This window comes from Somniosus microcephalus, chromosome 27 (genome assembly GCF_052327205.1).
Source record: "Somniosus microcephalus isolate GS21.2 chromosome 27, FLI_Smic_1.0, whole genome shotgun sequence".
In the NCBI taxonomy this organism is placed as follows: Eukaryota; Metazoa; Chordata; class Chondrichthyes; order Squaliformes; family Somniosidae; genus Somniosus; species Somniosus microcephalus.
In genome coordinates this window covers 17,299,369-17,326,280 of record NC_141013.1, presented here as the reverse complement: position 1 = coordinate 17,326,280, position 26,912 = coordinate 17,299,369, and the positions used below count along the sequence as shown (strand labels likewise).

At 45.0% G+C, this 26,912-nt stretch overlaps 1 protein-coding gene across 4 annotated transcripts in view; it reads right to left on the bottom strand.

Moving 5' to 3' along the window:
* The window catches only part of LOC147100016 (serine/threonine-protein kinase Nek9-like), a 102,710-nt gene that overhangs the window by 29,280 nt on the left and 46,518 nt on the right, over nt 1–26,912 (bottom strand). For all 4 annotated transcript variants that reach the window (XM_085968581.1, XM_085968582.1, XM_085968583.1 and 1 more), the window contains 5 exons: nt 14,886–15,040; nt 12,184–12,388; nt 7,653–7,797; nt 6,815–6,915; nt 2,160–2,378 (listed from right to left, as the gene is read on the bottom strand). In XM_085968581.1, the coding sequence (XP_085824707.1) occupies nt 2,160–2,378; nt 6,815–6,915; nt 7,653–7,797; nt 12,184–12,388; nt 14,886–15,040 (825 nt within the window). The remainder of the gene's footprint in view (nt 1–2,159; nt 2,379–6,814; nt 6,916–7,652; nt 7,798–12,183; nt 12,389–14,885; nt 15,041–26,912) is intronic.

The window sequence follows — 26,912 nt, the reverse complement described above, 5'->3', positions numbered from 1 at the left end:
GGCTAGAATGCATTGTCTTGCAATGTACAGAAGGCAGTCGATAGCAAAGCTCACATCTGGGCCCAAAGCAATCTCCATTAGGAGTCTGAAGAGGCACTAAAAAGAGTGCTGGGGTCAATAATTATTCCAGTCATGGATTTAACATTAACATTATTCAGATTCAATGTCCAGAATGATTGGAGCTGTTGACAGGTTTTAAAAAGGTGAAAATATTGCTGGCACCCCCCTCAACCTCTTCGACAGATCAGGCGGGCACGTAGCATTCCAACTGTGGGGTGGTATCAGGATGTAATATGGTCTGAGCAGGATCTTTCCTTTCCAGGACTTGAGCACATAAGCTCGGTCAATACTTTATTGCAGTACTGGGAGAGCGCTGCAATGTCGGAGGTGCTGTTTTTCAGATGAGGCGCTGCATCAAGAACATATCTGTCTCTTCAGGTGGACGTAAGTGGATTGTGAGTTGTGAGGAGGATGCAAAGAGGCTTCAAGGCAATTTAGACAAGTTGAGTGAGTGGGCAAATACATGGCAGATGCAGTATAATGTGGATAAATGTGAAGTTATCCACTTCGGTAGGAAAAACAGAAAGGTAGAGTATTATTTAAATGGTGCTAGATTGGGAAATGCTTATGTACAAAGGGACCTGGGTGTCCTTGTACACCAGTCACTGAAAGCGAACATGCAGGTGCAGCAAGCAAATGGTATGTTGGCCTTCATTGCAAGAAGATTTGAGTACAGGAGCAAGGATGTCTTACTACAGTTGTACAGGGCCTTGGTGAGACCACACCTGGAGTACTGTGTGCAGTTTTGGTCTCCTTACCTAAGAAAGGGTATACTTGCCATAGAGGGAGTGCAGCGAAGGTTCACCAGACTGATTCCTGGGATGGCAGGACTGTCGTATGAGGAGAGATTGGGTCGACTAGGCCTGTATTCACTAGAGGTTAGAAGAATGAGAGGGGATCTCATTGAAACGTATAAAATTCTGACAGGGCTAGACAGACTGGATGCAGGGAGGATGTTTCCCCTGGCTGGGGGGTCTAGAACGAGGGGTCACAGTCTCAGGATATGGGGTAGGACATTTAGGACTGAGATGAGGAGAAATCTCTTCACTCAGAGGGTGGTGAACCTGTGGAATTCTCTATCACAAAAGGCTGTGGAGTCCAAGTCACTGAATATATTTAAGAAGGAGATAGGTAGATTTCTAGACACAAAAGGCATCAAGGGGTATGGGGAGAGAGCGGGAATATGGTATTGAGATAGAGGATCAGCCATGATCGTGTTGAATGGTGGAGCAGGCTCGAAGGGCCGAATGGCTTACTCCTGCTCCTATTTTTTTAAGAGATCCTATGGCACTATTCAAAGAGTAGAGCAGCTCTCTCAGTGTCCAGGCCAATCTTTATACAAACAACCAACACCAACAAACAGATTCATTAGTCAGTTATGTTATTTGACGTTCTATGTACATATTGGTTGCCACTTTTGTCTGCATAACAACAATGGCTACATTTCAAAAGTAATTAATGAACTGAAGCAACTGGAATGTCCCAAGGATGTGAAAGGTACTCTATAAGTGCGAGGTCTTGCTTTCCTTTCTTTCCCCTGTGTAAATCTATTACTGTTGGAATTCATGGTTACAACAGAGTGGACACTTGCCTGTTTCCCCTCCCTGATCAGTTGTCCCATGTCTACTTCTCCCTACACCTCTTGCAATGGTTGGTGCTCTCTGGCTTCATGTAGAGGAAAATAGAGTACAGAAGGAGAGTGATTCAGAAGTATGCCTCACATGCATTAATAATTGTGGTGCCTTATTTAAAGTAAAGAAATAAAATGGAGAACAATATGAGGAACAATCAGGAAGACAGCCCTGAGCTTGCCTATGGGACAGAGTTTACAGCCTATAGTCCCAACATCAGTACTGCTATAAGACATGGTAGTTTGCAGCTGGCTGTTACCAAAATGGATTTACTACATATATAGATTTAGAAAATTTTACCGAACCAATTCTGATAACAGAGAGCTGCTAGCTATGGATATCAGAATGGTTTTGAAATGTCAACCAAAGGATCTGAATATTTTTTTCTGCATTCTAATTTTATTAAAAAAGCAATGATATTATCTATGGTTGCACTTATTCAGTGTAAGAAATATAATTATAACTTACAGTGATAGTTTTACGCTGGAGTTGTTTTACATGCATTGGCCCTTTATAGGGTTTGGTGTTGCCAGTACCCAGCTGTCCTTCTGCATTCCTCCCAAAGGTATAAATATTTCCAGGCTCCACCAGTACAATGCTGTGAGAGGGGCCCAGGACAGCATCTCTCACACGGTGGTTTCTCAACACCTTCACGACTGTGGGAACCTTCCTGCCTTCAACATCAGTCTGCAACATTAAAGGGAACAGAATAGGTTTCACTTTGCTCTTAGGTGTTAGAATTGCTTAACCTCTATGCCACTGTTTCCTTCTATTTAGCCTCTATATCCTACTGTCTGGCTTCTATTTAAAGTTCTGTTTCCCACCCATTATGCAGCCTATATTTCCTACTGGTCCCAGGGTGCAGCTTCTATATCCCACTGCTCCACAATGTGCAGTGTCCTTATCCAACTAAGGGCGATTTTAACCCTGTCTGTCTGGCAGAAATAGAGGCGGTCAGGCAGTTAAAATCATCCGTGGGTCTTATCCGATGAGGTCCCGCTCTCTTCCTGCAGGCTCCAATTTTAAGCAGCTCTTTGAGCAAGCAGGAATGTCCTTTTTTACATCTGCAGATAGGTCACTGATGGCACCATTGGGGCTTGACTCCTACATTAACCAGAGGCCTGCATGGGGAAGCCATTGTGGCTTTCCTGCCAGGTTAACCTAGTGGGAATGGTGTTGGGTCGGAAGAGGCCCAAAAGTAAGGGGTAAAAATTGGGTAGTGCCCCGAAAAAGTTAGTGCCCCCGTGGCCGATTTTCCCAGCTAGCACCCTGAGAGGGAGGAAGCGCCCCGTGTCCCTCTTGGGGCACTGCGAACCAATATCGCGGTGCAACGTGCCGTCGCGCCGCGGTACTGCAGGTCTTCCTCCCCTTATTAAAGGGGAGGGGCCTGGCGCAGCACATCCCAGCGCCCAGCTGGGCCACCAGGGATCGGGAGTGCCGGCAAACAAGCCCGGCACTCAAGAGGAGTGCCGGGCTCACAGAGAGCAGCCAGCACCCCGCGGGGGGGCTTCACAGGGGCCAGGGGCAGCAACGGGGACAGGTGCTGACAGGTGGCCAGCAACAAAAATGGCTGCCCACCACCTCATCTTTAACTAGCGCCGCCACGGCCACAGGTAGGCCCCCCTGACCCCGGCGGACATAGCGTCCGGCGATAAGTCGTGGGGCGCCACCCAATATTACAGCTGTGGCGCAAGCGGGGCGCTGCGCACAGCAATGCGTCATCGCTGGCGGCGCAGCGCCCTGCGGTGCTAACGGTTAGCGCCGCTGCTAACCTCCCACTTAATTTCGTGGGAGGCGTAAGCGGCGCCGCGCCCAGGCGCTAGTTGATTTGCGCCCCGTTAGCGCCCAAATTTAGCCCCCTAAGTTTTTTAAATTATTTTTGACTTTCCTTGTGGGGTCAGGAGGAGCAGGAGTGCTTCCTCTGGACCTCACAAGGCATGTTCAGGACTCCCCCTGCCTGGGCTTCCTCCCCACTCTCCCCCCCCGCCCCCCACCCCCCCACGGATCGCAAGGCTCTCTTGAAGCCCTTCCTAGTGACTGAGCCGAGGGCTGCAGACTGTTCCTTGGGTCCCTGACGGTGGCCTCCTGTCACCCAACATTCCTCTCTGGCCCACCAGCCAGCTGCTGCTCTCTGCCAGTTTCAGGCAGTAACTTGACTGGGCCTGGAGTTAAAATCTCCCGGGCCTCACGCTGCCGGGGCGATTTGCCAACTGCCTCCGCCTCTACCCACACGGCTGCCGCCCAGAGTTAAAATCGGGCCTACAGTTTATCTTATGTGTGGCTTTTATATTTCACACAGAAAATACTTTTGTTGGGAATCTCTTCCATGTATCTACTACTCTGTGGAAAACATAATGATGCTGATCTTTAGTGTTACCAAGGTTTTTGCTCATGCCACCTCATCCTCTGATCACATCTGTTCATGTCCACACTAGCTTTCAAAAAAAAGCTTGTGCAAGTCCTCTCTCATTTTTTCTTCTGTGAGAAAAAGGTTCATCCTCATAACCCAAGAGTTTTGAGTCCTAAAATCAAGTTTGTGCTTTTCAATGCATCAATGTCCTTTTAATGCAAGATACACTGGCTTTCACACACCATTGCAAATATGGTCTTACCAATGGTTTGTATGCAGTTAAACTAAATTTGCCTTGGCTTATAATCATATTCTTTTCAAATGCATCCCAGTACCTGAGAGCATTGTTACAACAGTTATACACTGTAGGACACCAGTATACAGAGGGACGCAGAGCAATGTTCCCTGTAATTGTTTTTGGCGCTGTATGGCCACTTTAAGGGACTGCACGGGCCATTCAAAATACCTCGCATGGGCGGTTTTTGCACTGCAAAGCCAGCAAGATGGCTGCGTGCGTTCCGTGGAGCACTGCGCAGCTTATAGGGAACATTGATGCAGAGTTATATCTAGTTATTGGTGTTGCTTTTGAGATTAATCTATATATATAAACGGATACTTCTTTCTGTCTGTCTATCTGTCTGTCCTTCTGTCTGTCCTCACGTGTGCGTCTGTCCGGCTATGCGCTCGAAAGTTATAGAGCGTACCTACGCGCGCGTTACCTCCGAAGAAAGCTTACGCTTCCGGGACGCTCGTAAGTGTATTTACTTTTCGGTCGGACGAAAATTGTTCGTGCCTTATGCAAAAAACCTTCAAAATTAAACTCATTATCTGCTACTTAGCATTGATTGACTGACGTCAAGGTTCGACCAATCCTGTGCCGTCACGATTGACCAATCCTACAGTACGGTCCCCTGATGGGCGGGACTAATCGTTTTCATCTCAGGGATCTGGCAGCCATTGTTTCACTGCCATTACTTCAGCTTCCAGCTCAAACTACTTTGATCATCCAGCTTTGAAAAAGTTAGTATCTCTTTTAAAAATAACATAAGATTTACCAAAAACGTTTTATAAGTACTTTCACTTTCATCTTTCAAGGTATTAAAAGGTAGAAATGTTGCCCGGCAGCAGATTCACAAAGGGACACAGACAGGGCCCAAAAGCCTGGGACTCGATTTAAAATGTTGCCCGGCACCAGATTCACAGAGGGACACAGAGAGGCCCCAAAGCCTGGCACTCGATTTAAACCGCCCGGCCCAAAACAGCCCTGGCAAAGCCGGGCTCCCCCCAGCTAGTTAATCTATATATATATATATAAAAGGATCCGTCCGTCTGTATGTCTGTCTGTCTGTATGTCTGTCTGTCCGCTATACACTCAAAAGTTATAGAGCGTACCTACACGTTTGTTATATCAAAAGAAAGCTTATGATTAGGGGAGTCTCATAGGCGTATTTACTTTTTGGTCAGACAAAAATTGTTCGGACAGTATACAAAAAAATGTTCAAAAATCCGCTCATTAGCGGTTGACCAATCCTACCGCTCATTAGCGTTGAGTGACGTGATGGTTGACCAATCCTACAGTTCAGTGACCTGATGGTTGACCAATCGGTGCGTCACGGGGGGCGTTTCATTCTGTGTGTGGGCGGGACCTAATCCTGCAGCCTCCCGAAATGTAGCCGCCATTTTTTTCACTACTTTTACTCAACAGTGAGCGGGGCAGCTGCGGTGGCCCGCCGGAGCGGGAGGTGAGTTGGGGTCACTCAGGCCGGGCCGGGCCAGGCCTGACAACCGCTCAGCCCGAGACACAGAGCGGGGGAGCGGCAGCGGCCAGCCGTCAACCGCGCGGCCCTGTAAACTGCCGTTTTACAAAAAAGCCTTGGCAACACCGGGCCCCCCCAGCTAGTATTACATAAAAGGATGCATGTCCGTGTTATTGAGGACAGACAGATTAATATTACTATAGAGTATAATACTCCTCTTTATGCCACGTGAGCTACTTCTCATTTCTCCCTAGACTGGTTGTGATTTTGGAAATATTAGAATTAGATGTTAATGGTATTTCCCACCCATTGTGAGGTCTATAGAGCAGATATTCCTCTTCTGCCCCTGGTGTAAGGACGTGGTGGGGCGGAGGTGCTTATCACAAATTTTGGAATGAGTTGCTCACAATTTTCTTTAATGGACTTAAAATTATGAGCAGCTTGTGTGCAATAAGCACTTCTGTCTTACAAGCTCTTACACCAAGGCACTGAAGAAAATCAGCCCTTATATTTTCTACTGATCCCATTGTGCAACCTCTATATCCCACTGGCCCATAGTTTACAGCCATTATAGCCCACAGTGTGTAACCTTTCTGGTCCAATGACCCAAAGTGGGAACAATTGAACATAAATTCACATTACCGGCTCTGGCTCCAAATATTTCTTTTAACCAGTGAGTCAGGAAGCCAGTATGAGAGCCTCGCTCTGCGACTCCACAGAAAGACAAAACATAAATACATTTTAAAATTTGCTGTCAGCTATTGTCCAGAAAGAAACTCCATCCTTCCCATAGAGCAGTTTGTGAATGGAATACTACTCTTAGCAAAATGCTGAAGTGTAGATTTACAACAGTCGGCGGTCAACAGAAATTAACTCAATGGTGTTGTTAGGGCAAATGTACGGGACACTTTTCATGTCATACATGAATTAAAAGAAGCTGACTGTGCATAAAATATCAAAACATACCTTGTCAATAGTATCAATAAGTGAAACACCCGAGATTAAAGAATACTCACTCGTGCAAACAGCATTGTCATCTGCATGAGAAGGCCGCGTCTCTCGTTCAGACCCAGTTTATTGTACCGATTATTACCACAGGCCAGCAGACTATCAGTATCTATTGATCACAAAGCAAAATTCTCAGAACGTGCCAACTATGGAGCTAAAACTGTTCTTCAATTGAACTTTAAGCACAAGAAGCATATATCTGTTCAGAAGAAAATACAAGGATTTTTTAAATCTGACTGAATATTATCGCTTTAACAACAACTGACAGATGTGAAAAGTCAGAAAGATAGAGGCTCATTTTTTTCTTATTGTTTGCGATTTCCCCTTGCTCCCAGAAGCTTGCTAATACCATGTTGTAACTAATCGCTCAGAGGTGCGCGAGAGGAATTCAACCTTTGGCTTTCCCTGCCCGTGAGTGAAGATCTGGAACTCACTGTGTAGAAAATCACAATGAAAAGAACCGATCGGCAGTGTGCGGAAGGGTGGAATTTGGGTTTCAAATTGGTCTGGGGAGAAGATACGGGATTAGTCTGGAGAGAAGGCGTGGGAGATGGAGCAATCTAAAAAAGGTGTTGGGTTAGTCTGGAGAAGGTGCAGGGGCAGCCTGAAGATAAGGCACAGGATCAACCCAAACTTGAAGATGGAGTAACAGTCTGAAAAGGAGTGGGACCAGTTCAAAGGCAGGAAAGAACTAAGAAAGTCACTCTGTACAGGGCTGAACTTTTAGTTGGCATTTTAATTGTAACAGTAAATTAGTTGATGACTGTACAGTTTCTGTTATAGCTGAATTAAATGAATTTAAATGTTTATAGGGAGTTAAAGTACAATAAACATATCTAGTCATACCTGTTAAGAACATGGTTCCATCCAAGCCGCACTTTACATCTCTTACAAATACCTTCTCCTCGAAAGTTATTTCCATCGGCAAGCAGTGATCATCATCATTCCCAAGTCCCAGTTTTCCATATTTCCCATTGCCCCAGGAAAACACCTAGAATGTGGTGAAACACCGCAGCTCATCCTCCATCACTTCAGTACAACAACAGCTACGTCTAGAATAGGAAACTTGCTGAACTCAACCCAGTTCAGTTATCCTGAAGCGAGACAATTAGCTGTCATGTTCAGGCCAGCCAAATCCAAACGGATTCATGTTGGGATAATGTCGGGGACACGCAAGGTTAGTGGCAACGTTACACCAGATGGTTTCATACTTCAGTTTTACAGAACCTAAACAAGATGTAAAAACTGAAAATGCTGGAGAAACTCAGTAGGTCAGGCAGCATCTGTGAAGAGAGAAACAGAGTTAACGTTTCGGGTCGATGACCTGAAACGTTAACTCTGTTTCTCTCTTCACAGATGCTGCCTGACCTTGCTGAGTTTCTCCAGCATTTTCAGTTTTTATTTCAGATTTCCAGCATCTGCAGTATTTTCTTTTTGTATAAGATGTAAAACTGCCTGCTTTTCATAGAATCACGGATATTTCAGCAGTAAAGGAGGCCATTTTGCCCATTGTGCATGCTCTACATCGGAGCTCTACTCTAATGTGTTTTCCCCCCCATCCCTTTCAATATTTTCCCCCTTGATTTAATGACTAATTTTCTGATATGCGCTGGTGTTGTGCAAGATTGTTGCCACCAGCAAATAGTCAGAAAATTATCCTTTTCATATCCTCTTAATTGCTGGGTTCAATAGCCCTTTGCAGTAATGCATTCCATATTGTAATAACACTCTGTGAAAAAAAACTTTTGACCCTCCCCCTTTATGTTTTTAGTACTAAACCTAAATTTATGCCCCTCATTAACAACTCACTGACTGGTGGAAACATTTCCCTGTTCATCCTTTCAAAGCCTTTTGGAGAAAAGTTGAAGGAGGAAAACTGCCAAACATTGAAGGTTTGATAAGAGTGCTATCAGTACTGTGAACCTTAGAGCCTCGCTAGCTGTGTGTTACTGAGTGGAACCAGTCATTTAGAAGATAATTTCGGATTCTTTTCATAAAGCATTCGGGTAGAATCACTGAAGTAGTGAATATAAAACCCATAACTGTACAAAATGTGAAGATGGCAGGTCGGCTTTTCACAGTCCAGGAGAAAATAAATCTGCCCATTATTTTCCAGCATGAGGAAACTAACAATTCCAGTGAACAGAATAAATTGTGCCTTCGGAAAATTGAAACTCATCCAGGTGTATAACGGCATCAATAATCCCATTGAAGTATCGTAGCAAGCTGGAAATTATGGGGCAAATTTTATGATCTAGCACTCCCAATGTGCAAGGGAACACAAATCAGGAAGTCGGGAACAGGAGTTAAAATTAATGGCTGGGAAATCTTGAGCACCGTGCCCGAATTCCCATTTACTTGCAACCCCTGTAAAGACACATTCCGCTAGCAATGCTGATTGGAAAATTGGGCAGAGGATGTTCAAAAACTCTGCGGAAACTGAAACCCCCCAAAATTCCACGGCAAGGGTGGTGATTGCTAGACAAAGCAACTAGACATGGTGGTCTTAAAGGGGAAGGGCAACATTAAACACAGATACAATAGCAAAATACTGCGGATGCTGGAAATCTGAAATAACAACAGAAAACGCTGGAAAAACTCAGCAGGCCAGGCAGCATCCGTGGAGAGAGAAACAGAGTTAACGTTTCATGTCAATGACCTTTCGTCAGAACACAGATGCTTCTTAGCAGCAGAATAATACATGGTGCACTATATGGCGTAAAGCTCCTGTCGTTATAAAGCAGCCTATCATCCGACTTACCATGGGCAACACCACGGGATATTCACTACTATCATATGACAGCAAACATGACCAAAAAAAAAGCCAGTGACCCTTTTATGAATTTCTGTAAATGTTTCACGTGAAGTGGCCAAAGTTGACCAAAAAGGAGACCTACGCATGGTGGCAGAGGGTATGGCTGAGGTGCTAAATGAGTACTTTGCATCTGTCTTCACCAAGGAAGAAGATACTGCCATAGACATAGTGAAGGAGGAGGTAGAGGAGATGCTGGATGGGATAAAAATTGATAAAGACGAGGTACTAGAAAGGCTGGCTGTACTTAAAGCAGATAAGTCACCAGGAGTGGATGGGATGCAATTTAGGATGTTGAGGGAAGTGAAGGAAGAAATCGCGGAGGTACTGGCCATAATCTTCCAATCCTCCTTAGAAACGGTGCTAGAGGACTGGAGAATTGCAAATGTTACACCCTTGTTCAAAAAAGGGTGTAAAGATAAAACCAGCAACTATAGGCCAGTCAGTTTAACCTTGGGGTGGGGAAGCTTTTAGAAGCAATAATCAGGGACAAAATTAACAGTCACTTGGACAAGTGTGGATTAATTAAGGAGAGCCAGCACGGATTTGTTAAAGACAAATCGTGTTTAACCAACTTAATCGAGTTTTTTAATGAGGTAACAGAGAGGGTTGATGAGGGCAATGTGGTTGACGTGGTGTACGTGGATTTCCAAAAGGCGTTCGACAAAGTGCCACATAATAGGCTTGTCAGAAAAGTTGAAGCCCATGGAATAAAAGGGACAGTGGCTTCATGGATATGAAATTGGCTAAGTGACAGGAAACAGACAGTAGTGGTGAACGGTTGTTTTTCGGACTGGAGGAAGGTATACTGTGGTGTTCCCCAGGGGTCGGTACTAGGACCACTGCTTTTCTTGATATATTAATGACTTGGATGTGGGTGTACAGGGCACAATTTCAAAATTTGCAGATGACACAAAACTTGGAAGTATAGTGAAAAGTGAGGAGGAGAGTGATAGACTTCAAGAAGACATAGACAGGCTGGTGGAATGGGCGGACACGTGGCAGATGAAATTTAATGCAGAAAAGTGCGAAGTGATACATTTGGTAGAAAGAATGAGGAGAGGAAATATAAACTAAATGGTACAATCCTAAAAGGAGTGCATGAACAGAGAGACCTAGGGGTATATGTGCACAAATCATTAAAGGTGGCAGGGCAGTTTGAGAAAACAGTTTAAAAAGCTTTCGGGATCCTGGGCTACATGAGTAAAGGTATAGAATACAAAAACGTAGAAATGATGATGAACTTTTATAAAACACTGGTTCGGCCTCAACTAGAGTATTGTGTCCAATTCTAGGCACCGCACTTTAGGAAGGATGTGAGGGTGCAGAAAAGATTTACGAGAATGATTCCAGGGATGAGGGACTTCAGTTACGTGGATAGACTGGAGAAGCTGGGGTTGTTCTCATTAGAGCAGAAAAGATTGAGAGGAGATTTGATAGAGGTGTTCAAAACGATGAGGGGTCTGGACAGAGTAGATAGAAAGAAACTGTTCCCATTGGCAGAGGGGTCGAGAGCCAGAGGACACAGATTTAAAGTGATTGGCAAAAGAACCAAAGGCGACGTATGAAAAAACTTTTTTACGCAGCGAGTGGTTAGGATCTGAGATGCACTGCCTGAAAGGGTGGTGGAGGCAGACTCAATCACCGCTTTCAAAAGGGAGTTGGATAAGTACCTGAAAGTAAAAAACTTGCAGGGCTACGGGGAAAGGGCGGGGGAGTGGGACTAGCTGAGGTGCTCTTGCAGAGAGCCGGCACGGGCTCAACGGGCCGAATGGCCTCCTTCTGTACTGTAACCATTCTATGATTCTACGATTGTGCGAGTCTTCAGTCGATACCACGGTGTAACCCTACCTCGCCCCCTAATGAAATAGCTCTTCCTCGGCTTCCATTTCAGGCATATGTTCCTCATCAAGTTGATGTTACAGACCCTTCTGTTTTGTCAGAACATGCAACATATAGCGCATTGCAAAGATTCTGCCCACCTTTACTGGGGTCATATAACAAGGCAGCACCAGATCAATCCAGACACCTCCACCTTTGCTTCAGTTTTCTCAACATATGCTCAGCAGCTGACCTTACATTTTATGTGCCTGGTTATAATCATACTGCACTTCAACTTTTGGGTTTTGCGCAGGTGTTGGACAAGGAACACCAAACAAATTCAAACAGTATGACATATGACAGTTTAAAGTGTTGCACTATACATAACTTATGATTCCAATTGAGACAACCACAGAAATTACTGTAACTTCAAAGTCCTCAGTCTCATTTTCAAATCTCTCCGTGGCTTCGCCCCACTCTATCTGGGTAATCTTCTCTAGCTATACGTCCCAGCCACATCTTCCATTTCTTTCACTTCAAATTACTGCTTGTTCTCCGATACACCATTATAGAAGAATCTTTTGGCGGCACTGGTAAACATCAGCACCTTCGATTAAGACCAGCAGAAAAATCTGGGCTCATGGTATGACCAACAGGCAGTCCTTTTCTGTGAAGGCTACCTCTAGCTAAAAATAATCATACTGGAGTTTTTGAAACGCATGCGTTTAAAAACAAGTTACTCACCTCACCATCCCCACTGACACACACCACGTGGTGCAGGCCGCAGGCAATGGCCTGTACATTTACACTCAGCAGGGCTTCAATCAAACAAGGCCTGGAGGTGCTAAAGTGGTCCCCGTGCCCCAGGCAGCCTTGGGCTCCGTCTCCAGAGGTCATTACAATTCCATTATCACTGACAAACACACTGAATCCATCTCCACAACAGGCCCTGCAAAGACATGCATTGCAATGGTTAAGGAGGAAGCCTAAGGGATTTAATATCATTGAGGTATAGAGGGGTAGGAATTCGCCTTGGGCGGTAGCGCATGGCATCAGCAGCCTGTTATACTCCCTGCCTGATATTCGGTTCCAGTGACTTCAATGGAGCTAGATATCCGACAGGGTGTATAACAGGTGGCCGATGCGATGCCGCCTGCTTTGTGCCACCGCCCAAGGTGAATTTTTACCCCAATGCCTCCTGTACACACTCATAGATTTGTTATTGGTCATTACTAATTTCTTGGAGGAGAATTTCCAGGTGTTTGATTCCAGGATAGCCAAGCGACAGATGCACTCCAGCAACTCACCAAGGCTCCTTCGGCAGCACCTCCCAAACCCGTGGACCTTTACCACCTAGAAGGACAAGGGCAGCAGGCGCATGGGAACACCACCACCTCCAAGTTCCCCCTCCAAGTCACACACCATCCTGACTTGGAAATATATCGCCGTTCCTTCATCGTCGCTGGGTCAAAATCCTGGAACTCCCTCCCTAACAGCACTGTGGGAGTACCTTCACCACACGGACTGCAGCGGTTCAAGAAGGCGGCTCACCACCACCTTCTCAAGGGCAACTAGGGATGGGCAATAAATGCTGGCCTTGCCAGCGACGCCCACATCCCATGAATGAGTTAGCAAGTGTTTCAAGTGCCTCAAAGTTTCAACCTCATTGCTAGGAGTTTGAGCTGTACTGTCATCCTCAGAATATAGGACCTTTGATAAAGTGGAAGATGCCTGCGTCTGACAGAGCGTACTTTCTTTGTTGCAAATGCTGATCTTTCCTCCTCATCGGTGAGCTTTCTAATTGACCTGATTAATGCCTGTAGGACTGGTGAAAAATGTACAGCACTTTGGAAGTAATCACATCTCTTGCAACTTGAAGAAACTCCCATTGTGTATACAGTCATTTCCTCCCCTGTGTTTGCACCTGGACAGGGAATGCTGATTGATGCGGTGCTGCTACATGTGAAGATGTATCAGGGATGCTGGGAGTTGTGGCTCCTGGTGCAATTAAGGAAGGAACATTTGGATTGTTTGCTGAGCATGTGCAATCAAATGTAATAGTCACTGGGAGCTGTGGTCAGTTGACGCTTTGAACTGAGGGATACCACACGGTGAGAGACAATTACAGGAGGGAAACGGTAATGCAAACATACAAAGCCTGCACAAGTTTAAATAGGTTTTTTGTACTCAATCACACACCCTGTTCTTCACAAAGACTTGCATTTATATAGCACCTTTCACAACCGTAAGTCATCCCAAAGTACTTTACAGCCAATTAAGTACTTTTGAAGTGTAGTCACTTTTGTAATGTAGGAAACGCAGCAGCCAATTTTTTAGTGAAGCACATCGACACACACTGTCCCTTCCTCTCACTCATGCAGTCTCTCCCTTCCTCCCTCTCTCTCTCACACTCACACAGTCCCTCCCTCTCCCTCACATGCACACACATACACGTACACAAACACCTTTCCTCTCTCTCTCACAGTCCCTCCCCGCTCTCACACTCATACACCCTTCCCCTCACACACACATACAGTCCCTCCCGCTCTCTCTCACACATACACCCTTCCTCTCTCTCACACACACACATACAGTCCCTCCCTCTCTCACACATACTTCCTTCCTCCCCTCCCTCTCATAAACAGTCTCCCCTCTCTCTCTCTCTCACACACACACACATAGTTTCCCAAGTTCAATCATACCACAGAATCATTCCACAAATTCAATAATTAACAATATAGCAACAGAATTGTTCTGGACCCACTCCCCCCAGCAGTATGTAGTTGGGTACAGAGCTCCCAAAGTACAAACTCCATCTGGTGGAAGGTTTTCTGCCCATTCAATGATTCCGCTTCAGTTTTTAATTCTTTTTCTCCAGTTTTCGTAATTGAAGCCAGTTGGTGGAATTAGAATTCTTTTGCAACATGGAACAAGAAGCATATCTAGTGGATAAATACTCCCTGCACAACTGAGAGTGAAAACGAGAGCGGGTCCCTCTGCAGGGACGAACACCTCGTATCACAGAATTTGACTCCATTACCTTCAAAGCAAAAATGTGTGTTCATCATCTTGATTTGAGTCTCAGCTTCAATTCTGAACAGGAATCGAACAGATCTCCAAACAGCTATTTGTTGAAAAATATATTCTCGTTTCGGCTTCATTTAGTGCTCTTAAGTTGAATTCCCCAGTGACCAACACAACGGGAATGGGAAAACCAAAGGTTTATAAAAGTGTGAGAATAATCTAAAAGGGAAAATACTGGAGAAGGAATAAATTACCGAACAATACTCATCTGAAACGCTGTTTACTTTCACCATGTTGAGTCAAACTGCAGCGCAATCCCTAATTATCAGAGGCTGGAAGATAAATCTGCACTTTATGCCCTTTCCCTTCACAAGCTGCCTCGGTCCAGAGCTTCTGAACCATGTGCTCGTAAACTTTATTACCTGACAATAAACTTTCCTTTGAGCGCTTCCACCAGCTGGGGTCGTGAACGTGACTGCAGGTCTCCGTGACCAAGCTGGCCTTTCAGATTGTTCCCCCACGTGTACACCGCCATCTCCGCAGCAACTGCGATCATGTGCTTGTCAGTCATAGCGACCTGAAAGGGAGACGGAGTGACAGAGTAACCTGCTCATCGGCCTTGTTGGTTTATAAACAGGAGGGCATTAGCCCGTGGCATGCCAGGGCTCTATTTTTATAGCACATTAGTTACAGTGTACAGAAGGGTAATCAGAGGCATGTTCCAGGAACGATTAAACAACTGGAATGCAACATTCTCAGTGAGTGCAGGAGCAGCCAGGCAATACTGCGATATATATGGCGCAAACTACAACTGAATAGGGCAGCTTTCCCTGCCCCACCTCTGTGCTGGACACACCTTACATGTGCTTGATATGCCCTACATGTGCTGGACACACCCTACATGTGCTGGACACACCCTACATGTGCTTGACATGCCCTACATGTGCTGGACACACCCTACGTGGGCTGCATATGCCTCCAATGTGCTGGACACACCCTAATTGTACTGCTCCTGTCCAGGCCCAGAATTTCCAGTCCTGGATCATTTACATGGCCCAGGGGGCATCACAGTCTGGTCGGTGGGGGTTGGGAGCAGACCGCAGTGCTGTGATTTTTAGGTGCGCTTCTCCTGGTGTAACCAGACAGCAGTAGCACCAGAACATGAGGTGATTGGCCAGGACCGCCCCCCCTCCAGCCTCGGGAGGGCCTGTGACTACTGCGGACGCAGGCTAAATTCCACCCACAGCCCCGGAAACCCCCAGAAAGCCCAGGGCAACATAGAAGAGTCCTCGATAACAAAGGAAGAACTTGCATTGATCTAGTGCCTTTCACATCTTCAGGACATCCCAGAGCATTTTACACCAAATTCATTACTGTTGAGATTAGCGTGCAAAATTAAGGCACATGGGATTGGGGGCAAGGTATTGACTTGGATAGAGAACTGGTTGGCGGACAGAAAGCAAAGAGTTGGAATAAACGGGTCGTTTTCCGAGTGGCAGGCAGTGACTAGTGGGGTACTGCAAGGATCGGTCCTAGGACCCCAGCTGTTCACAATATATATTAATGATCTGGACGAGGGAATTGGATGTAATATCTCCAAATTTGCAGACGACACAAAGCTGGGTGGGAGGATAAGCTGTGAGGAGGATGTCGTGAAACTCCAGTACGATTTGGACAGGTTGGGTGATTGGGCAGAAACATGGCAAATGCACTATAATGTGGATAAATGTGAGGTTTTCCACTTTGGTGGCAAAAACAGGAAGGCAGATTATTATTTGAATGGCAATAGATTGGGAGAAGGGGAAGTGCAAAGAGACCTGGGTGTTCTTGTGCACCAGTCGCTGAAGGTAAGCATGCAGGTGCAGCAGGCGGTTAAGAAGGCAAATGGTATTTTGGCCTTCGTAGCAAGAGGGTTCGAGTACAGGAACAAGGATGTCTTGCTACAGTTGTACAGGGCCTTGGTGAGACCGCACCTTGAGTATTGTGTGCAGTTTTGGTCACCTTACCTGAGGAAGGACGTTCTTGCCATGGAGGGAGTGCAGCGAAGATTCACCAGGCTGATACCTGGGATGGCAGGAATGACGTATGAGGAGAGATTGTGTCGATTGGGCTTATACTCACTGGAGTTTAGAAGATTGAGAAGGGATCTCATTGAAACCTATAAAATCTGTCAGGTCTGGACAGACTAGATGCAGGAAGGATGTTTCTGATGGCCGGGGAGTCCAGAACCAGGGGTCATAGTCTAAGGATAAGGGGTAAGCCATTTAGGACTGAAATGAGAAGGAATTTCTTCACCCAGAGAGTGGTGAACCTGTGGAATTCTCTGCCACATAGGGCGGTGGAGGCCAGTTCATTAAATATATTCAAGAAAGAATTGGATATATTTCTTGAGGCTAAAGGGATCAAGGGATATGGGGAGAAGGCAGGGACAGGGTACTGAATTTGGATGATCAGCCATGATCTCATTGAATGGCGGAGCAGGCTCAAGGGGCCGAATGGCCTACTCCTGCTCCTATCTTCTATGTTTCTATGTAAGTGTAGACACTGTTGTTTTGTAGGCAAACGCAGCAGCCAGTTTGCACGTAGCAAGGTTCCACAAATGAATGAATGACCAGTTAGAATGTTTTGATGGTGCTGGCTGGGGGAGCCCGTACACCAGGAGACCTCCCAGCTCTTCTTCAAATAATAAAGACTTTCATTTATATAGCACCTTTCATGACCTCAGGACGCCCCAAAGAGATTTACGGCCAATGAAGTACTTTTGAAGTGTAGTCACTAATGTAGGAATGTGGCAGCCAATTTGCGCAGAGCAAGCTCCCACAAACAGAAATGCGATAATGACCAGATAATCTTTTTTTTGGTGATGTTCGTTGATGGACAAATATCGGCCAGCACACCGGGGAGAACTCCCCCTGCTTTTCTTTGAAATAGTGCCGTGGGATCTTTTACATCCTCTCCTGTCTGGCTTTCCTGGCCCTACCTGAACATCCACCTAAATGGTTTCATGTCTTATCCAAAAAAACAGCATTTTCAACAATGCAGCACCCCTAACAGTACTTCACTGGTATGTCAACTTAAATTATGTGCTCAAGTACTGAAGTGGGGCTTGAACTCAAGACTTCTCATGCCAACACTGGAGTAGAAAATATTTCCCCCAATAATCCAGAAAAGAAAAAAGCAGACTCCTGAAGAATCTAGCAACGTTCTCTATAGATTCAAACTCCAGACCAACCAGTATTTCATCAGAATATTTTAATAATAAGTCAAGTCGATTATTTCTGGCTTTAATAGACTGGTGCAGTTTGTTTAAAAATGAATTCAAGATATTAGATAAAGAAAACTGTCAAGGGGAAAATCATTCATCATAAATTTGACAAAATGCAGGAGTTCTGATAAATCTCACATCAGATGCCATTTTACATTGTGTTGCTCATTAAACTCCAAGAGCTTTCTCATTGGATGGTCAGTGTGAAAAGAGAATTTGTGTTGCACAAGGCAATTGGTAACATTATTATCTACATATTTCACAGGGATCCCCAGCTTGTGTGAAGCTATCTAATGCACAACCTTTCAAAGATGAAATGATTTTAATAGTTTATTGCTCTTTTAATGTGGCTATTTATCTGGAAGAGGACATGATCTGCTCACTAAAGTGAAATAAGATTAAAGTTAATTTCTGATAGATGGCAGCAGCTTTATTAGGAGCTCTGTCCAATTCCGCTTCCAATGCCTTTTGAAAGAACTACTCATATCAAAGGCGCTTTTATAAAAAAAAATAATAATCGATGGCCCGGAATTTGCAATGAGAATAACAGCGAGGCTATCAGCGTTCACCATTAGAACAGGAAATCTGACTGCATCTTCTGGAGTACGCACCTGTGCAGTTAAACACGGAAATCTGAAAGTTGCTGTCAGAGATACCTCGCTCCGCCACAGGGTGCGCTGTTGCAGTCCTCGTCGATAGACTCGGCAGTGAAATGACTGCAACGGCGTGAACTTGGGGTACTTGCCCACTAGTTCCACACTAAAAATGGCTGAAAAAGTTAGGGCTGGTGCATTCAGGAGTAAGTGAGTTTTTAACGGCATGATGAGTAATAATTACTGCTGAACAAACTCTCTGGCCCTGAAACGTTAATTTTACAAGTGTGGAGTTTTAGTCCCTCAGAAGAAAATGAGTGTTGGAGATTATAAAAAAATGTTTTTGTACTTTTTCTGTCTGTCTCTATTATCTCTCTCCCTTAATCCCATCTGTATTTCCCAAATTTTATTTCTCTTTCTGTACATCATTTAAATCTAATTTACATTTCCTGCTTTATACTTCCTTGTTTGGACTCTGCGTGTCTCAGTGAGAGCTCTTCAATCTGATTGGTTGAAGAGCCTCGCTGCTGTTTGCTCTGTTCACACATGCCACAGATCCCTTGTAGAGGCCGCCGCGTTGGAAAAGACTCCTGATTAGAGGAAATCTCCGCTGACAAGCCCGCGAAAAGTCTGTGGGCAGCTGAGAGCAAAATCAGGGCCAATATTCCTTATTGTTCTTCAACCCTCCTCCCATGATGATTTAGTCTGCCTGCACCTTCCTGAAGAAACCATGTCATTGTGAGACAGTTACTGCGGCACAAGCACAGCATCGCAACATTTTTTTCCTGAGGAAATTTGCGCGTAACTGATTTACGCCCGTTTTACGTCGAAATATCGATACTTGCAAATTTCCTCGATTATTTGCGCTGCTTCCAAGGTACATCCGCTGGAACCCTCTCCCCTTCTTTAACATAGCTCCACCCACCACACAAAACACCAGCTCTTGCGAGTTTCCTGCAATTACACCAGGAATGCCCTGACAAAATTTACGCCCCAAAATTTAGGCACAGCATGGACTTAAGTCACCTGATATTTACTAAAGGTATGGCCTACTCCTGCTCCTAATTCTTATGTCCTTGTGTTCTGGAGTTAGTTAGCAATTTAAAAAAAAATCTTACTGAGACTTGTGCTATACTGAACCAAAGTGCCCTTAGTCTCAGTGCACCTGAAATTTTTCGGACCCTGCACCCGTTCAGAAGGACTGGGCACCTGGAATGGCCTTCCCAATGGGCATACTCCTATTCTTCATAATAACAGAAGAGGAGGAGGAGCAGCAGAGGCAAGAGGGTCCAAGAGTGAGGCACCATGGCAGAAGACAGCAGCCCACTCGCTATTACCCCTATTGAAGGCGCTGCCTTTGAGCTTGTATGATGACGGTTTTTACGTTCCAGTTTAGGCAAATGAGCTCCGTACGAAATGTCAGTGTAAGTTCCCAACAGCAAGATTGGCGTAGACACCGGCAAAACATTTTGGTGCAATTTCTGGTCCAGTGCGATCCAGGAAATTCCAGCCCATTGTCAAATGAGGAAACAGGTATCAACCGACTAGTGTCCAGTGGGTATGGCTGACTAATTAGACCAATTAGTGCAAGTAGCTGGGTAAATCCAGTTCAACACTAACGTTCAAACTCTCTCGACTGAACAATGTTTCAGGTGCATACTCGAGGGATTGGGTTTCTGGCATTCTATTAAATGGTGATCTTTGTTAATCCAGCAGCAGGCTGTGATGGAAGGTTCACTGACTATACCGATGGCAAAATACTGCGGATGCTGGAAATCCGAAATAACAACAGAAAACGCTGGAAAAACTCAGCAGGCCAGGGCAGCATCCGTGGAGAGAGAAACGGAGTTAACGTTTCAGGACGAAGACCCTTTGTCAGAACTGGAAAAAAAGCAGGAAGAGGGATAGATTTTAAAGCAAGTGGGGGCTGGGAAAAGGGGGAGGGGATGAAAGAACAAAAAGGGACTGACTGACTGACTATACCGACGTTTTATTTTTGTATCTAAAGTCCTGGCACCAAAATCACGAGACAGCAAATCACAAACAGTCACACTGATACAGGATGCCATCTCCTGATGAGGATGGTAAGGCTTTGTAGCAGTCAGAAAAATATCAATCTTCAAAAAAGGAGACAAGGAGCGAATGCAGCAAATGCAGAGGAATCAGCTTACTGGGTATACCGGGAAAAGTATTTACTAAGACACTGCGGAGAAGAATGAAAAGATCCGTAGAATTGGTACTGCATGAGGAGCAAGCTGGTTTTAGACGAGGAATGATAGATCAACTGTTTGTGATAGCACACAACATCCATTGTTACAACAACTTCATAGATTTATAGCAGCAATGAAGAGCCTTACTTCTACTGTTGATGATATTAGCAGATGGACATTTACTGGAGGTGTTAAAATAGCAGTCTGGAAATAGCATACTGATATTTTCAGGCTGAAAGAAGCATGGTGGTACTGCAAGAAACAAACATCAATGTTATTTTGTTAATAGGTTACCACATCAGTCGCGATTTATTGGTATAGTTGTCGGTCCAGCTTGGTGGGATATATTCTCTCATATGAAATAATGTACACATCAGAAAATATTTATATATTTTTATAAAAAGTCCATTCCAAAATGTTGGAAAATGCACCAAATAAAAAGTGTCAGATATTTACATTTTCTGGGGAAGTGTGCTCCAAGACACCTCAGCGATAAAATAAGTCCCATACATGATGCACGATATACTCACTTCAAAAGGTAGTGTAGTAGTTATGGTACTGGACTAGCAACCCATGGTCATAAGCAATGCTCCCTCTAATTTTTTTGGCCCGTGCAGCCCTTTTAACGGGCTGTGCGGGGACATTCAAAATTCCGTGCATGCACCGTTTTTCTATTTAAAAGCCGGCTTCCCGGCTGCGCGGGACCTCGAGACACCTGCGCGGCCGTGCAGCTTAAAGGGGACATTGGTCAGGAGTTCAAATCCCACCAAAGCAAGTTGTGCAACTGAATTGAGGAAAACTGGTAACTTGTGGACTAACATCTGGAAAAAATGACCATGAAAAGCTGTCGTAAAAACCCAACTGGTCCACCAATGTACTTTTGGGAATGGAACCTATCACCCCTATCCAATCTGGCCTACGTGGTGACTCCAGTCTCACACTATGTGGTTGGCTTTTAATGCCACTCTGTTGTAAAAAAACCCCCACAACTGCTAAGACCATCTTCATGGGCCAACTAGGGATGGGCAGTAAATGTGGCCTTGCCAGTGTCACCCACATCCCGAAAATCTAGCAGGTATAGTTCTAACATATCACGAGGGTAGTGATATAACAAGGGTCAGTGATGTACCAACACTGACTAACTTTTGCCACGGGTATCTCCATTACCGGCAGTTACAATGTAATTTGTGTACAGTTACACAATGGTGCAGTGACACACTCAGTGATGTGGCCGTGAATCAGAGTTCAGATGAGAACCAGCTGGACAAACAGTGGGGGGGAAGACTGGGGGAAACACACACACACCCAGCCATTGGTCTCCACGTAGACCAGTTTCAATGTCATTACCTCTACACATTCAGCAATGGTGCTTGTAAACAGGAATATTTAAAGCAAAGGGGTTAATGTCGGCATTAAAATAGCAGACTGAGGAACGCCATACAAACAAATCGAGCATCCATCCACTAACTTCAGCAAAAAGCACTTTCTAAGCTGATATCTTTTTATATGACGGGTAACACCATAAACAAATAGGAAGGTAAATTCAGAATTTTCCTGTTATAAGAACCCTCATTCTCACAAACAGATCATTAAAGGTAATGGATAACAGTGTGAATATTACATTCCTGCTCCCGGTTTGAGGATGTGATCTTTGCAAAACTGGAACTAATGTTTTTAACCCTTGACCTTCTGCCGTTTGCTTTTCCCAGCCAATAGCTTTTGTGACTGACATTTTTGTTGGGTGAGGGTGAAAGGTTAACAATAATAAAGTAATATCAACAGCAAAATGGCCATATATTTTCTGACTCGCAATATCTTTAGCCCAGAGGCCAGATCAACTGCCCAAGTGCACAGCATCCAACCAGAAAAAGTCACATTTGAACCCCAGGGCTGCCTCTCACCCTCAATCATTTTATTCAGTCAAACAAAGTTGGCTAGTTCTGAGCTGCCACTCACTCTCAGACCTCAGTTCAATGGGGGAGTTCACAGCCTCACGCCCTCATTCATTGGCCTCAATTGGACAAAGTTGCCCAGTTCACAACCCAATTCTTCCTTGCCAAAGTTAGACAAGGTTGGTCAGTCTGTGGCCTTTTTGCCGTTCACTTCCTCCCTTCGGTTGGATGAGGTCGGCCAGTTATCTACCTGCTGAGAGACTCAACACAAAGTAATGACATCACCTGGTTTATCTCATTTGACCCTTGCTCCTGCTGTTGGATCATGAAAAGCCACTAATGGCACCAACGGATACATTTTTTGATCAGTATTTCTAAGAAAGCTTGTTAAATTTTTGCTCTTGGGATGTGGCAATGCTGGCAAGGCTACTTTTATTGCCCAACCCTAGTTGCCCAAGAACGTGGTGGTGGCCCTTCTCCTTGACCTACTGCAGTCCTCATCATTTTTTTTTTAAACGGAACAAACTGCATTACCTGACAAAACACCTGAATACAACATACTGGGGCAGAAAAGGGCAAATTCACAGGATAAAACTATCAAAAGAAATAAATGAAGGTAAACGGCAATAGATTCAAACTTGGAACACACAAAACACCAGAAGAGCCAAATAAGGCGACAGTAACTTTTTCTTTATTCATTCATGGGATGTGGGCGTCGTTGGCAAGGCCAGCATTTATTGCCCATCCCTAATTGCCCTCGAGAAGGTGGTGGTGAGACGCCTTCTTGAACTGCTGCAGTCTGTGTGGTGAAGGTACTCCCACAGTGCTGTTAGCGAGGAAATTCCATGATTTTGACCCAGTGACAATGAAGGAACGGCAATAGATTTCCAAGTCAGGATGGTGTGTGACTTGGAGTGGAACCTGGAGGTGGTGGTGTTCCCATGCGTTTGCTGCCCTTGTCCTTCTCAGTGGTAGAGGTCGCAGTTTTGGGAGGTGCTGTCAGAGAAGCCTTGGCGAGTTGCTTCAGTGCATCTTGTAGATGGTACACACTGCAGCCACGGTACGCAGGTGGTGGAGGGAGTGAATGTTTAAGGTGGTGGATGGGGTGCCAATCAACTCTTATCATCCCAAAGACTGACTCCTCCCATTGTGGTTGAGTTCTTCAAGCTATTTGTCTTTCACTGTGAACTGCTCTTGAAAGGTTCTGACCTCATTAAGAAGTGGGACATTAGTGCTGGACAAAGAACATTGGTTTATTTTTGTGCCCATGTTAACATTAAGAATTCCCAGGTCAGGTATAAAATGGGTTTGATCCTGGATAACTCCAACTGCAAACGTGTTCCAATTTCACCTCAGAACAGTGGCCTTTACTGCACACCAGTGCTACTCTTCTATGTCCTTCTCCAATCATTCTTGTGGCTTCTTTAAGGTCCTGAAATTCTTGTGTTTCTTCAGCAGACTGGTCAAATACGTTTGCGCTACATTCTTATGTGTGCTAGTTAATGAAGCTGTTAGGCTATTTATATTCCAGGGTATTTCAACTCAGCTTCAAGTCTTCCTCACCTTCTGACTTTGCTGCAATAAAACTGTCCAGTTCACACCACCATTTAATAAGTCGTCGACTACAGATTAAAATTCCTTGGTAATGGGGTGTGATGAGAAAACTTCATTCCCTGTTGAAGGAGCAGGAACACTTCAGACCCTTTCAAGGCGGGACTGAGGTTGAGAAAGGCACTACGTATACGCAAGACCTTTCCTTGCTATCGCTCCTGCTGGAAAGTGGGGATTAATCCCTGGATTAACATAAAAAAGGTGCTGCTCTTTCTAATGGTTTGGCACTATTATGGGGTGTTTGATAATCTTCACACGCTTGCTGGATCCTTATTAATGTCATATATCGGTTCTCTAATTTTTTTGTAGAAATGCTTTGTTCCATTTTCCTTTTTGGAACCTTTCTCTTTGTTGCAAAGTTAGTTGGCTTTGGAAAGTTCTTATTGGTTTGTACAAAGTTTACTTTAATTTACTGACTGTCTTTTGCTGTGCCTGGATCTCAGGTTTTCTCTCCAGTATTGCAGAGGTTTGCAATGTTCCCCTGTGCTGCACACACTCCTGTATTGAAGTGCAGTTAGATTCTAAAGTTGTGGAGTGTGGGTTGTTGGGTTCAGTTTGAGGCAGAGATGGAGTACTAGTTACATCAGTCTCTTTCGCATTCTGATTTCCTATTTTAGTTTCATAAGTCGCATGGAGGATGTAGTGTATGTGCCTTTAAGAGCCCCCTGTGTACTGTAATGCCGGTAATGGCCACTCGGGCTATATAAGCCTGTATATTGTGTTGTATCAGTTAGTTCACCTCCAGACTTTGTTCAGTAAACACCTGTGAAACCAACTCCTGCCTTCAGTGTCTCTATTAACACACGGACACAACAGTGGCGACGAATTGGAAACGGACTTACCTGCAATTCGGCAGCACCTCAAGGACATCGATTCCTCAGACGTCCAAAGTCGAAGAAAAGCAACAACAACAAAAAAGCTGTGGTTTCACCAGCTAGCCGAGCTGGTGGCAGGTACTGCAATAATCCTTCCTGGGCGGCGGGCTGGGGCTCCATCGGCTGGCTCTGCAGCGAGGCCAAGCAGCGAAGGCAGAGGCAAGCAGTAACAGACGGGGGGGGGGTGGGGGGGAGCACTCGGGAGAGGGCCGGCACTGCAAGCAGGTCGGCGTTTGGACCTAGCAGAGAGAGTCCGGCGGGAACGAGTCTCCACCTGCAAATAATTTTTTTTTTTTAAAATGCGGAAAACAGCGTCGTCATCGGCAGCAGCGGCGGGAAAGCGCCATATCTTTTCTGCAGGAAAGAAAGAAAAGCGTGGGAAGCGCCATTTTTTTTCCAGGATGCCTAAGGCTGGCAATATTGATGCTTTTGATAACGATATAGAGGATTGGACCACATATGTGGAAAGAGTGGAGGTATATTGCACCGCAAATGGAATAGAAAATGATAAAAAGGCGTCAGTACTTCTAAATCTAATGGGCGCAAAGACATACGGGCTGTTACGAAACTTAATCACTCCAGCCAAGCCAAAGGACAAGAATTTAAAGGAAATTGTTGATACCCTACAGGAGCACTTAAACCCAACACCGCTGCTGATAGCAGAACAATTCAAATTCTTCAAGAGGAATCAACACAAGAATGAAAGTAACACTGATTACCTCACCGAATTAAGAAAGCTATCAAAGCACTGCCAATTCGGGGCAGGACTGGCAGATTATCTTCGAGACAAATTCGTCTGCAGTCTCCTAAGTGAAGGAACACAGAAAAGGCTGCTTTCTGAGAAAGATTTGACACTGGACAAGGCTTTCAGTATGGCTGTATCATACGAAGCAGCCGCAAGAGGAGCTGCAGAGATACAGCAAAAGACACAGGACTTCGGCACCCATGAAATGACACAGGGTTTCGAGAGATGTTATCGCTGCGGCAGATCCACCCATGACCAGAGGGACTGCTGGTTCAAGGACAAAGCATGCAGGCAATGCGGAAAGATTGGACACATTGCACGGGTGTGCCGATCTGGACAAAAAAATCCACGGACAGGAAAAAAAAAATCAATAAAGAAAAGTACAGAAAGGTACAAATGATGACGGACAGTAGCTCCGAAGACCAGAAGAGCGATAGCGACTCCGGAAACAAGAGACTAAGCTGCCTCAAATTACATAATGTACTTGCCAAAGATGATTACCAAACCATTTGGGTTACCCTCACGATAGCAGGGTCCCCAGTTAAAATGGAGCTAGATACAGGATCAGCTCTGACCGTCATAAATCGACGGGATTACGAGCGGCTATTTCCGCATATACCTTTAAAAGACACATCCATTATCTTGAAAACATATACGGGGCAGAAAGTATACCCCAAAGGAAAAACAAGGGTGCCTGTTGTATACAACGGCAAGGAAATACAGAAGTTGTATTTATACGTTCTACAAGATGGTGGTCCACCGCTGTTGGGACGTGAATGGATCAGGAAGATACGTTTAGACTGGCACTCCATTCAGGCACTGACGGTGACCAGTAAGGAAAAAAATGATGATGACGTCATACCTGAACGATTAAAAGACATCTTGGCCAACGCCAAGGAAGTGTTTCAAGAGAAACTAGGAACCGTGAAAGGCATCACCGCCTCAATAAAAGTGGAAGATGCGGCAATTCCCAAGTTTTTTAAGGCAAGGCCGGTGCCATACGCAATTCGTCCAGCAGTCGAGGCAGAGCTGGAGAATTTGGAAAAGGCAGGCGTATTATCCAAGATAGATTGGAGTGAGTGGGCAACACCCATCGTCCCGGTCATGAAGAAAACATTGAATAATGATAAATCTGAAGAACAGAGAAAAATTCGCACCTGTGGAGACTTCAAGGTGACTGTAAACCCGGTCCTTCACACGGTACAGTATCCTCTTCCGAGGATAGAAGATATTTTCGCCTCACTATCCGGAGGGAAAC